Consider the following 12500-nt stretch of genomic DNA (forward strand, 5'->3'; position numbering starts at 1 on the left):
GCGCTTTCAAAATCTATCTGTTTTCTTACCACTATAGTCGCAACGTAGTACACATTCCAAAGCAGTCTATAGACACAAAATCACCAGAACAATCGGTAGCACAACAACTCACAACAACGACTGCACACGAACTTATTGCACTATCATTTATAGCCGAGGTGAAATGTCCAAGAAATCTCCGATGACGTAAGGGTCTTAATTAAACTGTCATCAGGATATCTATGGGTATGAACGATACGATAATAACACTTTTAACAACTTACAGCTTTCTTTCCTAAAAGTCGCGATTAAATTTAATTGGTTTTTTACACGAGTATAGGCCTACCAAAGTAGTCACACGCGTCACTTAATTTAAGAGTTACGTTATCCATGGCTATGTTTAGTACGGTGGTTATTTCCCTACCAATGAAAGTTGAAACGTCGACACATTCCATGGATGACATAATGACCTTTTATGTGTTCAATACTCGCTTCGAATCAACCGCTTAAATAACACAAAAAGGCAATATATTTTGTACTAAATAAGGAGTGAAATATTCATAAAATTTTAAGTACATTAACGTTTTAACAGCTTTTGCCGAATACCTGTAAACATCATAAGTTGCGTGATTCGAAGTGTCACTGACTATATGACCGAATAGAAATTTGGGACTGCTCACCAACAAAACTAAATTTTATCTGTTTTCTTACCACTATAGTCGCAACGTAGTACACATTCCAAAGCAGTCCTTGTTGATTCACTGATGACTATAGAACTAAAATCACTTGATCAATCTGTAGCACAACAAACTGACAACAACGGCTGCACACAAAGGTATTGTACCATTACTTGTAGCCGTTGTCAAGTCTCCGATTGCACCATCAGTCGTAACCGTTGTCAAATCTTCGATGACGTAATAGTCTTAGCTCTCTTTCTTAAAAGTCACGATTACATGTTTCAATAAGACACAAAAATATATATTTTTTTTTGTAAATAAAAAGCGGACTATATTCATAAAATTTTAAGTACATTGACGTTTTAACATCTTTTTGGCGAATAAACATCCTAAGTTGCGTGACTGGAGGTCCCACCGACTATGTGGCCGAGTGGAAGTTTGGTTCAGCTCTCCGACAAAACGAAAAAAAATAAAAAATAAACCGATTGCAGAGCAAGAACCGCGGTCGGCCCATGGCCGCCCGGTTAACAAGAAGAACATTCGCCAGTCGACCATAAAATTTTTACTCTCAAAGACCAGGTCAACTTCTCTGGCTGCATTGAAAAAAATCAACAGTAATTTATCTCTATCATACACCCATATCACTCAATGTACAAACAAAAGATTTTGCCCGTCTAGCCTCTCAGTCAGTGTGAGGCTGGACGGGCAAAAAACAATGCAAAGACAAAGCCTTTATTCCCCACAGACTCCAAAATGGCCGCCGAGTGATAAAGGTGAATTGCGATCGATCAGCGAAAAATAGAGATTTCATCAGCTTGTTTGTGTTGAAATTCCCACAGCGCTGTGCTCAAAAAGTTTGCCCAGTGATAGAAAAGATGAGCTCTTCTGAATTAAACGAAACACTAAAAAATCGCAACTTCGTTTCTAAGTTCACAATTTGAATAACAACTACGTAATGAAATTGCCAAATTTGTAGCGAACTTCAGGAATTTCAAACAAACTTCGGAAACTGTTTGTCAAAAGTTTTGTGAAACGCACTGTAAGTTATTTAACGAAGAGTAACAATTTGGCTCCCGTGCGAGCATATCACACTGCACCTTCCTTCGCTCTCGATCTTTTGCAATCGTTGGTAGATCTTCCTTTCTTTTTGCTAAGTCTATGGTTAAGAAAGTTCGTTTCTTAAATGTTCAGACCCCAGAGATATCAGCTTGATCGACATTTCATGCAAACACAGCACCGGATCGAAGTCTTCGTAGGTTTGCTGGGTAGGTTTGAAACCGAGCCGGTGTTTTTGCACAAATTTCGTCCATTTCTTTCTTCAATCCTCGTTTGTAGGAAGAAGATGCATTGATACACCTGGGGTCAAACTGGGATTTTTGCAGAAGACTAGCCCAGGGCCGCTACCAACACAATATTTCCGCAGATTCTCCAATCTTTCTTGTCAAAATATTCGCGGCACAAATTTGAGTTGTTTTTATGTCGCAAATTTTGTTGCTGATGGAAATTTTTTAAATTCTCGATCGGCACTTCCTAAAAGCTTCCTTTTGCTCTTCCTTAAAACTGTGTATCAATTTTTATTTAGTTTTGCATCAATAGTTGTGTGGCATAAAGCAGGCTAACGAAATCTGTTCCATGCTTAGTTCGCATTTTTGAGCATCTGTTGACGTCTCCCATCCAGATACTAACCTCGCTGGATAGGGTTTAATTTCAGTGAACTTTTGTCGTGGAAAATGTCAGACACTCAGAGTATACGCTTGACTTGATTTCTGTTAATCGTTAATGTCCGCAATTAGTGCTTCAGCGCTAGAACGACTAGACACTTAAATAAACTTTTGTCGTGGAAACTGTCAGACACTCAGAGTATACGCTTGACTTGATTTCTGTTAATCGTTAATGTCCGCAATTAGTGCTTCAGCGCTAGAACGACTAGACACTTAAATAAAGTTCTTTTCCTTTCCTTTCCTTTCCTTTCCTTTCTTTTCCTTTCCTTAAATTTGTTGTGGAAAAGAAGTTGAAACTTTATGTCAGCCTCGAAGCCAATTGGTGCTCTCCATTTTGCCTGACCATCAAGTCGGAGACCAGTGGCGCTAACCAAGGAAAAATGGAACGACAATTTTCATCAAAACTCAATTTCAAACTGGACTGAAGCGTTCCATTAAAGTTTCGACCGAAATTTTGGTTACATCACGGTCAAAGAGGACCACCTCTCATCCAGATACTAGCCCCGCCGGACAGGGATTAATTTCAACTTTTGTCGTGAAAACTGTCACATGCTCAGAGTACACGATTAATTTTTCTGTGAAAAAGAAGTTGAACTTGATGTCAGCCTCGAAGCCAACGGTTCTCGATTCCCATTTATTTCGAGTTCTTCAATCTTTCTCGGTTTAGTATTTTACATATTACGTCCTTGAAAACAAAACACAGCACTGTGTCAAGTTACTGCACTACCAGAGTTTTGACGCAAGCAACCGTGGACCTGTCGGTGTACGTTGGATCAGTGGCTTGATCTGATCGGCGTAATTACAAGTTGAGAAACTAAATATTGTGAGCAAGAGTCGATTCACACGTACGCAATGCGTACCTATTTTTCGTCAATGACACACGGAAACAACTCAAGCATCAAGAGGGTTACAGAAGCCCCTTGATACTTGAAAAAAGTTTCGACCATATTAATCCAGTCTTCTTCGGTGCTGGTTTAAGATTGTAGGTGGGGCATTTTCTTGGCAACTGAAGGTCCAAACATGGGTTCAAAGTTAATAAAGTTCTTTTCACAATCTGCATGTAGACTCGCTCGCAAAATGAGATGACCTGCCTTCAACTTGGTTTACCAACCCGGAAACTATTCACAATTAATGTTTTCCAGACACAACATTTCGAGAATTATATAGACTACAATTAAAAGCCAATACCAATATGTTTAAGTAGTACTACTTACTCATGGTAAAGGAACAAATAGGAGGTGAGCGCCGCTTGCTTTAATGTGGTTGACAGGAAGCTCTGAGGATCAACAAGGAAATATCGCAGTTGGCAAATTACGCCGCAGTTGATTAATTTCATTTGAAAATCACACTATGACGCCAGAGCTAAGCGAGATTCGTGAGTAAGGTCCAGCATTCGTGCGTGTTTGTAAATAAAGCGGTAAATATATGTCCGAGTAATAACAGTAACGAGACGGTGTCACTTACTTTGTAATTTTGCTTTGCCTAAGTTAGGTATCCACCAAATAGAATTGGAAGCTGAGCAAATTTGAATTCGCAGTGAAATGCTGCAGATTTGCGCTATAGAAGCGGTCCTAGCAAAAGCAGGGCATCGGTGATGAAAATGCAAGGGACGAAGGAGGACGGTAAAAGTGCTAACTACATTGTCACAGTTCGTCATTTCCGTGTGCTGATCGATCGGGGTTTACCCCGCGCATACCCATCAAGACTCCGATCAACCTCGTTCCCAGGATCTCTTTGTCAACAATGGAGATCCTGGAAACGAGGTCGGACTCCGATGGTCAACGCTTTTATTGAAGTCACGCGAGCGAATTACTTTACGAACTCTTCGCATAAATTAAAAAAAGGCTCGGACTCGGCGACACTTACTGTTTCATTTTGTTTTGCCACGAAGGAAAAGTAGGAAATGGCATAAATGTGGCAATAATTTAAAACTGACCTTCATTCGAGCACATTTCTCGGTTGTCTTTTTATATCGTGTCTTAGAAAAATAATTCCGCCTTTATCGTTCATACATCATTTCCTTGTGCTGAAGCGGGTTCACCCCGCGCACACTAATCCAAGGTCGGTGGACGAAGGACTCTCTCATAAAGTCACGCGGGCGAATTGAGTCACTATATATTGGCATAACGTTACTACCATCTGCGTCCATCCTTGAAGTGTGACGAATTTGGCGTGAAGTTTTACTTTTTAAACGTTCACGGTTTGTCCGGTTATGTGTCACTTTTGACCAATGAAACGTTGGCGGTTATGTCGTGAAATTGAAAACGTTTTTGGCGGCATACCAGCATGTTTTGTTTACGTGCTCTTGAAGTTTTCAGGTTTTTCGTGAGAGAGGAAATATTTATGAATCTGCGTTGGAGTCTGGAAGAGCCCTTTGCTGAAGGGGGCTCACCCCGCGCGCACTAATCAAGGTTGGTGTTCGAATGACTCTTGAAAAACTCACGCGAGCAAATTGTGTCACGATATATTGGCATACATTAAATAAAACAACAATAAAAGCAAGATGACACACGCTAACACCAACCCGGTGTGGCCAAAACCTCACGCATGCGCACAACCATTTCACCCGGTCAATTAGCAGCCATGGACAGCTGTTTCGGCCTTTTACGTGGGAGAACAGTTTTGCTGTTCCCAACCCAGCTTACCACATGTATGGCATGTGAAGCTGCCACTTAAAGGGATGCTAAACACATTCGCCTGGTATGATAGGGACGCCATGCTGATGAGGCCCAAGAGGCCGAAACAGCTTTCCATGGCTGCTAACTGACCGGGTGAAATGGTTGTGCGCGTGCGTGATGTATTACCCACACCGGATTGGTGTTAGCGTGTGTCATCTTGCTCTTATTGCAGAAATTTTCGAGATTGCTCTAAGGACACCAAAATAGCCCCCCCCCCCCCCCCCCCACTTGCTAATATGGTCAATTAAATTGTCACACTGGAAAGTTTTCACAGGGTTGCCATAAAGGACATTCACCTGTACCACCTGTTAACCCTGAGCTCACATTGTGAAGGAAATGAAAACTAGAATCAGTTTTTGAAATATTGGAGGTGAAAATTTAATGACAGCCCTGTTTAATGCTGGTTTTTTGGGTGTGTGCTTTGAATTAGTTCCAGATCGGCTAATTTTTTTTGTTGGGATAGAAGTGATATAAGGAAAATGGACAGAGATAGATTTTAATTACAAAAATTGTTTTTGTGTAACACTTTTCATTCATTTCATTTCACTTTAAGATCTACACCATCCCCTCGAGAGAATTTCTTTTGCATGTTAGTTTGTGCTTACAAGCTGTTTTCATTTCTAGGGACTTATCTCATTCGCTAAATAGTTTGGCTGATTTTTTCATGCTGCATAGATTTTTCGAAATCATTAGTGTTTTTAGGCGTTAAAGTTTCAGAAATTTGTATTTGTTCTGCAACATTAATTATTTAAGTGAAATTTAACAGAGTTGTTTTTGTGATTACGGCTTGTATATATTGCCTTGTGTATGTATGTACACTGTATATATATTTCCTAAATTTGGAAAGCACATTATATGTTCATGGAAGAATAATATTCTAAAAATCAACATGTTAATCCAATTAGAAGTATACATCTCTATTCAAGAATTCTCATTATTTGGTGGAGAACAGTCATTTTCTGTTTATACAAAATAATGAAAAGCAGCAAAATGATACTCCCCGCAAGACCTCTACTTCTTTATAACAGCAAGGAAACTCTTACCCAAAGAACTCATCTTCTTTTGAAAAGAATCCTAAACCTTCTCTGGCGACGAAGAATCTAACTTGAAAGATCCTTCAAAGAAGACATAGTCTTATGATTAAAAGAATGATTTCTTCTTTTGGAAAGAATCTCGAGTTAGAGTCTGGTGTTTCACTCTCTATCATCTTCCACGATAAAAAAAAACAAAGACAGACTTTTAACATTTGAAACTAATCCCAGATCAGTGCATTCAGCAGCGACACAATCTGCTTTACATTTCCACGTTACACAAATTCTAATCGAAAATCCCAGGCAACGCTTGACAAGACAGCCCGTTGGTAACATATTCAGCAAAGATTTTTGTCCAGGCATATCGCTCCAACACGTCATATTGTTCCTTTTTCAGTTCTAGGTTGGGATATCCTAATTTTGCTAAAGAAGATTGCATGCCATCGTGAAACAAATCCTCCACTCTCTCCACCATTTTGGCATTACGCCTACGCCTGCGCAATGGTGTTCATGACAAGAATCTTGTCATTCGAAAACGGATTATCCCGACAGTTGTATTGAGTGGTATGAACAGATGTAACAAACAGATTATCAATCTGTGATTGACATGTATTATATGAATGAATAGAAGATACTGGGTTTAAAAAATTAACAAAACTAGAAGGGCTTAGTTTATGGTGCCACTGATAAACTAGACTTGCCACAAGTCGACCTCACGATAACCCCAGAAGTGATTTTTCGTACGCGAAGTGAATGAGCGAGCGACGAAGTCGCGAGAGAGACTTTTCGTAAGTCTACTGATAAACAAAAGAGAGAATTTGAGGAGTCTGAGAGACTTCAATAGTGGCTGTCGTATATTCAACGTCAGCTGCAATCCTTTTAGCTGGGAACGTGCAGTGTCTCTTGGAATTAATTATAACATCAAATTCCGGAACAAGTATTTTACCAAGGGTATACCAAGCCTATCTGTCATCTTGGTACCCCTTACTCCAGCCACTGCAGCATACACCTGCCAGCTGTCTCGTGAACTGCGTATGTTCAGCTTGAACAGGGCTAAACTAAAAATTGATTATTTGGTAGAAAACTTGACAAAGAAGAGTGACCTCAGATTTGACTGTGAGGATCTCTTTTGGACCCTGCAAATTGAAATTCCAGGAATTCATTTGTATATACAGGAATTCCACTACCACTATCAACATACCTTCCCGTTTGCTACAACTGCTATTACAGTTGCGCATCCACGGTGGCGGTAAACAGTGCTGCTTGGCTGGCTGTATCAATGATGCAGGCAGTTACCCCTTAACTGCCTGTAGGGGAAGTCATGAAGCCAACCCGAACATGTGTGTTTTGAACATTACAGTTGGGATAGAGACAATCACATGAATTATGAGATGGGTGAAATAGCATATATTCCGTGCTGTTCATGTCAGGTAAACATCAAGTGTACAAAAATTTGGTTTATCAACGGAGTTGATAATGTAAATTGACCACCGTACAGAGATTCTAAAAGCTGACGTTTCGAGCGTTAGCCCTTCGTCAGAGCGAATCGAGGGATTATGGGTTACGTGTAGTTTTTATAGTAGAATAGGAGCTACGCTATTGGTGGTAACATGGCAACGTGAAAAGTAGGAATATATTAGTTAAATGAAAAGCGTTCGTTAATACCGTGAGGATTAAGGGTGCCGATTTGAAAGATGAATTTTTGTTCCAGATTCTTGCGGCTTTCCGTCGTACCTAGATGTAGGGAAAGGCCGCAGATAGTCATGTGTTTTTTGGAGTGGTTAGGCAGATTAAAATGGCGAGCGACTGGCTTAGATGCATCCTTGTCATTCTTCTCAACATCGCGAAGGTGTTCGCGGAATCGGTCACCTAGTCGTCTACCTGTCTCACCAATGTATAATTTATTGCATAACGTACAGGTTATGCAACAAATGACATTTGCGGAGGTACATGTGAAACGATCGGTGATCTTAACAGATCGCTTAGGTCCCGATATCTTGCTAGTGTTAACAATGAAAAGACAAGTTTTGCATCGTGAGCGCGCGCATTTGAAAGTGCCGGGTTGCTCGTTGGTTTTGAGCGCGCCTCTAACTAAAAAGTTGCCTACGTTTTTGTCGCGTTTGAATGAAATAAGTGGAGGTTGCGAAAAGATTCTACCGGTCTCGGGATCATTTTGGAGTAATTTAAAATTACTAAGAATGATGCTTTTGACTGCGTGATTATGAGGATGGAAAGTGAGGGTGAATGGAATTCTGTCATTCTTATCTTTCTGTGACGTTTGTAGTGACGACTGTCGATCAAATTGTTGGGCGCGGTGATGGCCCGCTTTGACCACAGAGACAGGATAGCCACGTTTTTCGAAGAACTAGCACATCTCCTCTGATTTGCTGGAAAAATCGGAGTCATCACTACATAGACGTCGAAGTCTAAGAAATTGAGAATAAGGAATGGAGTTCTTGACATGTAATGGATGTGACGATGAATACAACAAATAACTGTGTGAATCAGTAGGTTTGTAGTGCACACTAGTACATAGCACGTTGCCTCTAATAGAAACTTTGATATCTAGGAAAGCCAATGAAGTTTCCGAAATTTCCCAGGTATATTTAAGAGCCGGATGAAAAGAGTTGACGGAGGTTATAAATTGATCGAGTTCTTCTCTGCTGGATGAAATAGCGCCGATGCAGTCGTCGATGTAGCGGCCGTAGAGTTCAGGTTTGGGGCCGTTGTACTGATTAAAAAATTGGTGTTCAACATATCCTACAAAAAGATTGGCATAGCTAGGTCCCATTCTTGTGCCCATCGCTACACCATTAATTTGTTTGTAATAGTTGCCGGCGAATGAAAAACAGTTAAGCGTTAAAACTAGTTCGGCAAGGCGGAGGAGCGTTTCCGAGCTAGGTTCTTTGACAGTGCGTTCACACCACATGTCCAACTTCTTGAACAGTACATTTCATGTTACGTGCAACAACAGAGACAACGTGACTTCTACTAGTGATGTCCAGTCAACGACCAGAAACAAGAATTTTATTTCTTTATCCTGCAGTCAAGGCCTCAAACATTTTCGTGCGCAACAAGCTAAGCCTCAGTCATCAACCCTTAATGAAATGTCCTCCCCATAATGGCATGTCATCGTCTTGACATGGCCCATTTATACTCTTTATTGATAACAAAACTCCCTTTCAGCTGGAAAATTGCAATCAGTGGTGATAGAACAATCCAACTGTTATTTTCTCCTGTAAGAAATGAAAAACACAATGTCAACGAGAGACAAATTTTGCTCACTGAAACTGACACTGTGGATGCAGTGGAAGACAGAATGTGAGAACATGGCAGGAAAGCCTTTCGGATGAAAGAGGACTGACTTCACCAAGAAAGAAATAGAAATTGCTTAAATTGAAACTGTGTATATTTGCTCCAGACATGTAATTGTTTTTGTTTAAAAGAAAAAAAAAACCTTGATTAGAAAACTTTTAATTCAACCAATTTAATTCTCATTTTTTGTTGTCTCAGTATCATCACAAAGTGGAGCAAAGAAAAATAAAAATGAAACTGGTTTGACAATTTTATAACCAAAACCAAAGGAAGGCGAGGGGGAATCCTAGAAAAAGTGACAGGTGTGCTCCATTCTGCCTTGACCAAAACACAATTAAAATCCATGACTCTGAACCCCTTACAATGTTTAAAACTCTTTTTTCTCTTCTCTTTATAATTTTCTTTCTTCTCTCTTTTTCTTTATTCATTATCTTTGTATTGTCTGTGGTGTGGCAAAAAAAAACAAACAAACAAACAAAAACTAACCTGATCATAGAGTTTACCTTAGTACCTTTCTGGCTAAAAAGACTATATAAAGCCAAACAAAAGTTTGTTGGAAAGACTATTCTAGTTCGTTTTAAGGCTTTGTTTTAAAAATTCTGATGAGCACTCCATCGCGTTTATGTAGGAATCTCGCCCCAGGAGTATCAATGAAAATCCTCAAAGACAAGTAATGCATTTGAAGTTGAAAACAAACAATGCAAGCAAAAGAACTCTTCCTTAAGAGAGTGGGATTGGTTGGCAACACAATACAATTTTAAATGCCTCGCAGTATAAAACTCAATGAAAGCTGGTTTTCACAATATTCTCTTTTCGTGAAAGAATTTCTTTTTATAGGCGGTAATAAATGCCGCTGGCTAAAAAAATTACAAAGTAAAAGTTAGGTTTAGTTATCAAATAACACAAAGGAATGTCTATCTTTGAATACGTGTAAGTGTTTCTACTACTCCATAAATCGAACGCCCGATTGATATTTTACAAATAATAATAATAATAATATTTAATACAAAAAAAAATTTAGTAGAACTTGAAAAATTGCGAGTTACTATACAGCGGGGATAATTGTTTGCTCACCAACCGGTCGTTTCGATCGAAGGTCGTTTCGATCGAAGGTTGTTTCGATCGAAACCAAAAGTCAGTTCGATCGAAGGCAAGAGTCAGTTCGATCGACGAGTAAATGTTAATAAAAACTACAGTTTTGCAAGCGTATAGATAATAAAAGTTCTTGTGTTGTGCAATGTTTGCGCGAAGTAATATGCGCGACGCGGAAACGCGGTGTTCAATTGATTTCCTTTGTTGCCGGCGTTTCTTTCTCGGCGTTCCTGATCGGCATACTCAATTAGCTATTCGCTATAACGTGCGTACACTAAAACACGGGGTTTAAGATTTTATTACCATGATGAAAGGAACAAGTATTGTCACTTTCAATGAGAACCGAGCGAAAAGAGATTAAACGCTGTTGAAAACACTTGCGTTTGGAACAGAATCCGTGGAACTCAGAAACAGACGGCTGGCGGTCATGTTCCTTGAAGACCAAGGTTCAAGAATGTGTTTTCCACAACTCCGAAGTTAACTGTATCAGGAAATATTTTTAAACAGATCTGAAAAATAGTAAGTTCAATACACTTAAGCAATAGTTACAGTCTTCGATCGAACTGACTCTTGTCTTCGATCGAATCGACTTTTGTCGATCGAAACGACCTTCGATCGAAACAACTTTCGATCGAACTGACTTGCATTCGTAGAAAATTAATCGTATGCGCTAAGCTTCAAGTCATGATATCGGCTCAACTCCATGCATCGAAACCAGGTAGCCTGCAGTTCTACCAGGTCCAAGAGCACGAACAATAGGGCTGAGAGGTATCTTACGATACCCCCTCCTAGTCACAAAAAAGTATGTTCTCAGACATCCCTGGGAATCGCCTAAGGGATGGTGTCATGTCACTGGTGTCACTGTCTTTAAAGATGATTGCACATAGTACCTAAAAATAACATGTTCATCGTTGTCTGAATCATTAATAAGGGATGGCACTTCAACTTTCTATATGCTGGAATTGAAAAACGATTGAAATGACTAACCCATCACTACCACTGTACTTTTCAAAGATTTGCGTGGAGAAGTGACCCCTCAGATGTCAATATTTTTTCTAGTCCAGTCAGGTTTTCCAAGTGCCTTCTACTCTGCCAAATGTCAACAATAGAGACCTTTATCTGCTGCGTGTCTGTTACTTCTGTCAGGGTGTTGACATGCTGTTCAGTGTTTCTGCCGTGGCTTCTTTGACCAATCTCAAGAATCAGGGGTGGAAGCTGAATAATTTGACCTCGGTTATTCATTATTCTTACGGTGTTTCTTTCAATTATTCATTAGTGTTTTTAAGTTCCTGTTGGTTATTCATTTTTCATAATCACTTATTCATTATTCCAGTGAGATGGCTGTGATATTCATTATTCCTCATTTTCCAAACCCAAATATTCATTATTCATTTTTATTTAACCCTTTTCCTCCCAAGGGGTTCCCCATTGACGAGTAAAATCGTCTGGCGTTAGACAGAGTAAAATCTATAAGTGCCAATTGGCACTCAAGGGAGCGAAAGTCGAATTACCACGGTGAAAGATTTGGAAAGCTGACGTTTCGAGCATTATCCCTTCGCCATTCGCTGACGTTATTCAACATTCACTCGCGACATGACGTTATTTGTCATTTGCTCATTCCCTCTGACGAAGGGTTAAACGCTCGAAGCGTCAGCTTTCCAAATCTTTCACGGTGGTAATTCAACTTTTATCGACTCGTTTGATAAAACCAAATTTTCTTTTTTTACGAAGGATGGCGATGACAAGTCTTCTGGTGTTGATGTTGATGTTGACGTTGTCACGGAGTTGTGAAAAAAAAATTGCATTTGGCTAATAAAGTTATAAAAAGTACAAAATACGCCAGAGTCACTTCATGATCTAACCTCATTCACATGATTTAAGGGACACAACAACATATTACTGTTATGTCTCAGAGCAGCCTAAGTTACACCTCAATAGAAAATATAAAGAATATTGAGGCAATCTGTTGCCAATAACAATAGCCACAAGGCATTAGATGGTCCAGCC

General features: G+C 39.7%; 1 protein-coding gene and 1 long non-coding RNA gene across 7 annotated transcripts in view; both read right to left on the reverse strand.

Annotated features, from left to right (window-relative positions):
• Positions 1-4053, reverse strand: part of LOC138005486 (uncharacterized) — a 20899-nt gene extending 16846 nt beyond the window's left edge. For 3 of the 6 annotated variants that reach the window (XM_068851862.1, XM_068851815.1, XM_068851729.1), the window contains exons 1-2: positions 3842-4053; positions 3592-3653 (exon numbers count right to left, since the gene is read on the reverse strand). In XM_068851862.1, the coding sequence (XP_068707963.1) occupies positions 3592-3595 (4 nt within the window). In that variant the 5' untranslated portion in view covers positions 3596-3653; positions 3842-4053. The remainder of the gene's footprint in view (positions 1-3591; positions 3654-3841) is intronic. The other 3 variants (XM_068851952.1, XM_068851905.1, XM_068851772.1) reach the window with 2 other exon arrangements.
• A 5025-nt stretch (positions 4054-9078) lies between these two features.
• On the reverse strand, positions 9079-10462 carry LOC137974299 (uncharacterized). Its single transcript, XR_011117417.1, has 2 exons — positions 9764-10462; positions 9079-9322 (listed from the first exon to the last, which is right to left on the reverse strand). It is a non-coding gene; the product is annotated as an uncharacterized lncRNA (long non-coding RNA).
• Positions 10463-12500: the final 2038 nt, after the last annotated feature.

Source organism: Montipora foliosa, chromosome 1 (assembly GCF_036669935.1).
Source record: "Montipora foliosa isolate CH-2021 chromosome 1, ASM3666993v2, whole genome shotgun sequence".
NCBI lineage: Eukaryota > Metazoa > Cnidaria > Anthozoa > Scleractinia > Acroporidae > Montipora > Montipora foliosa.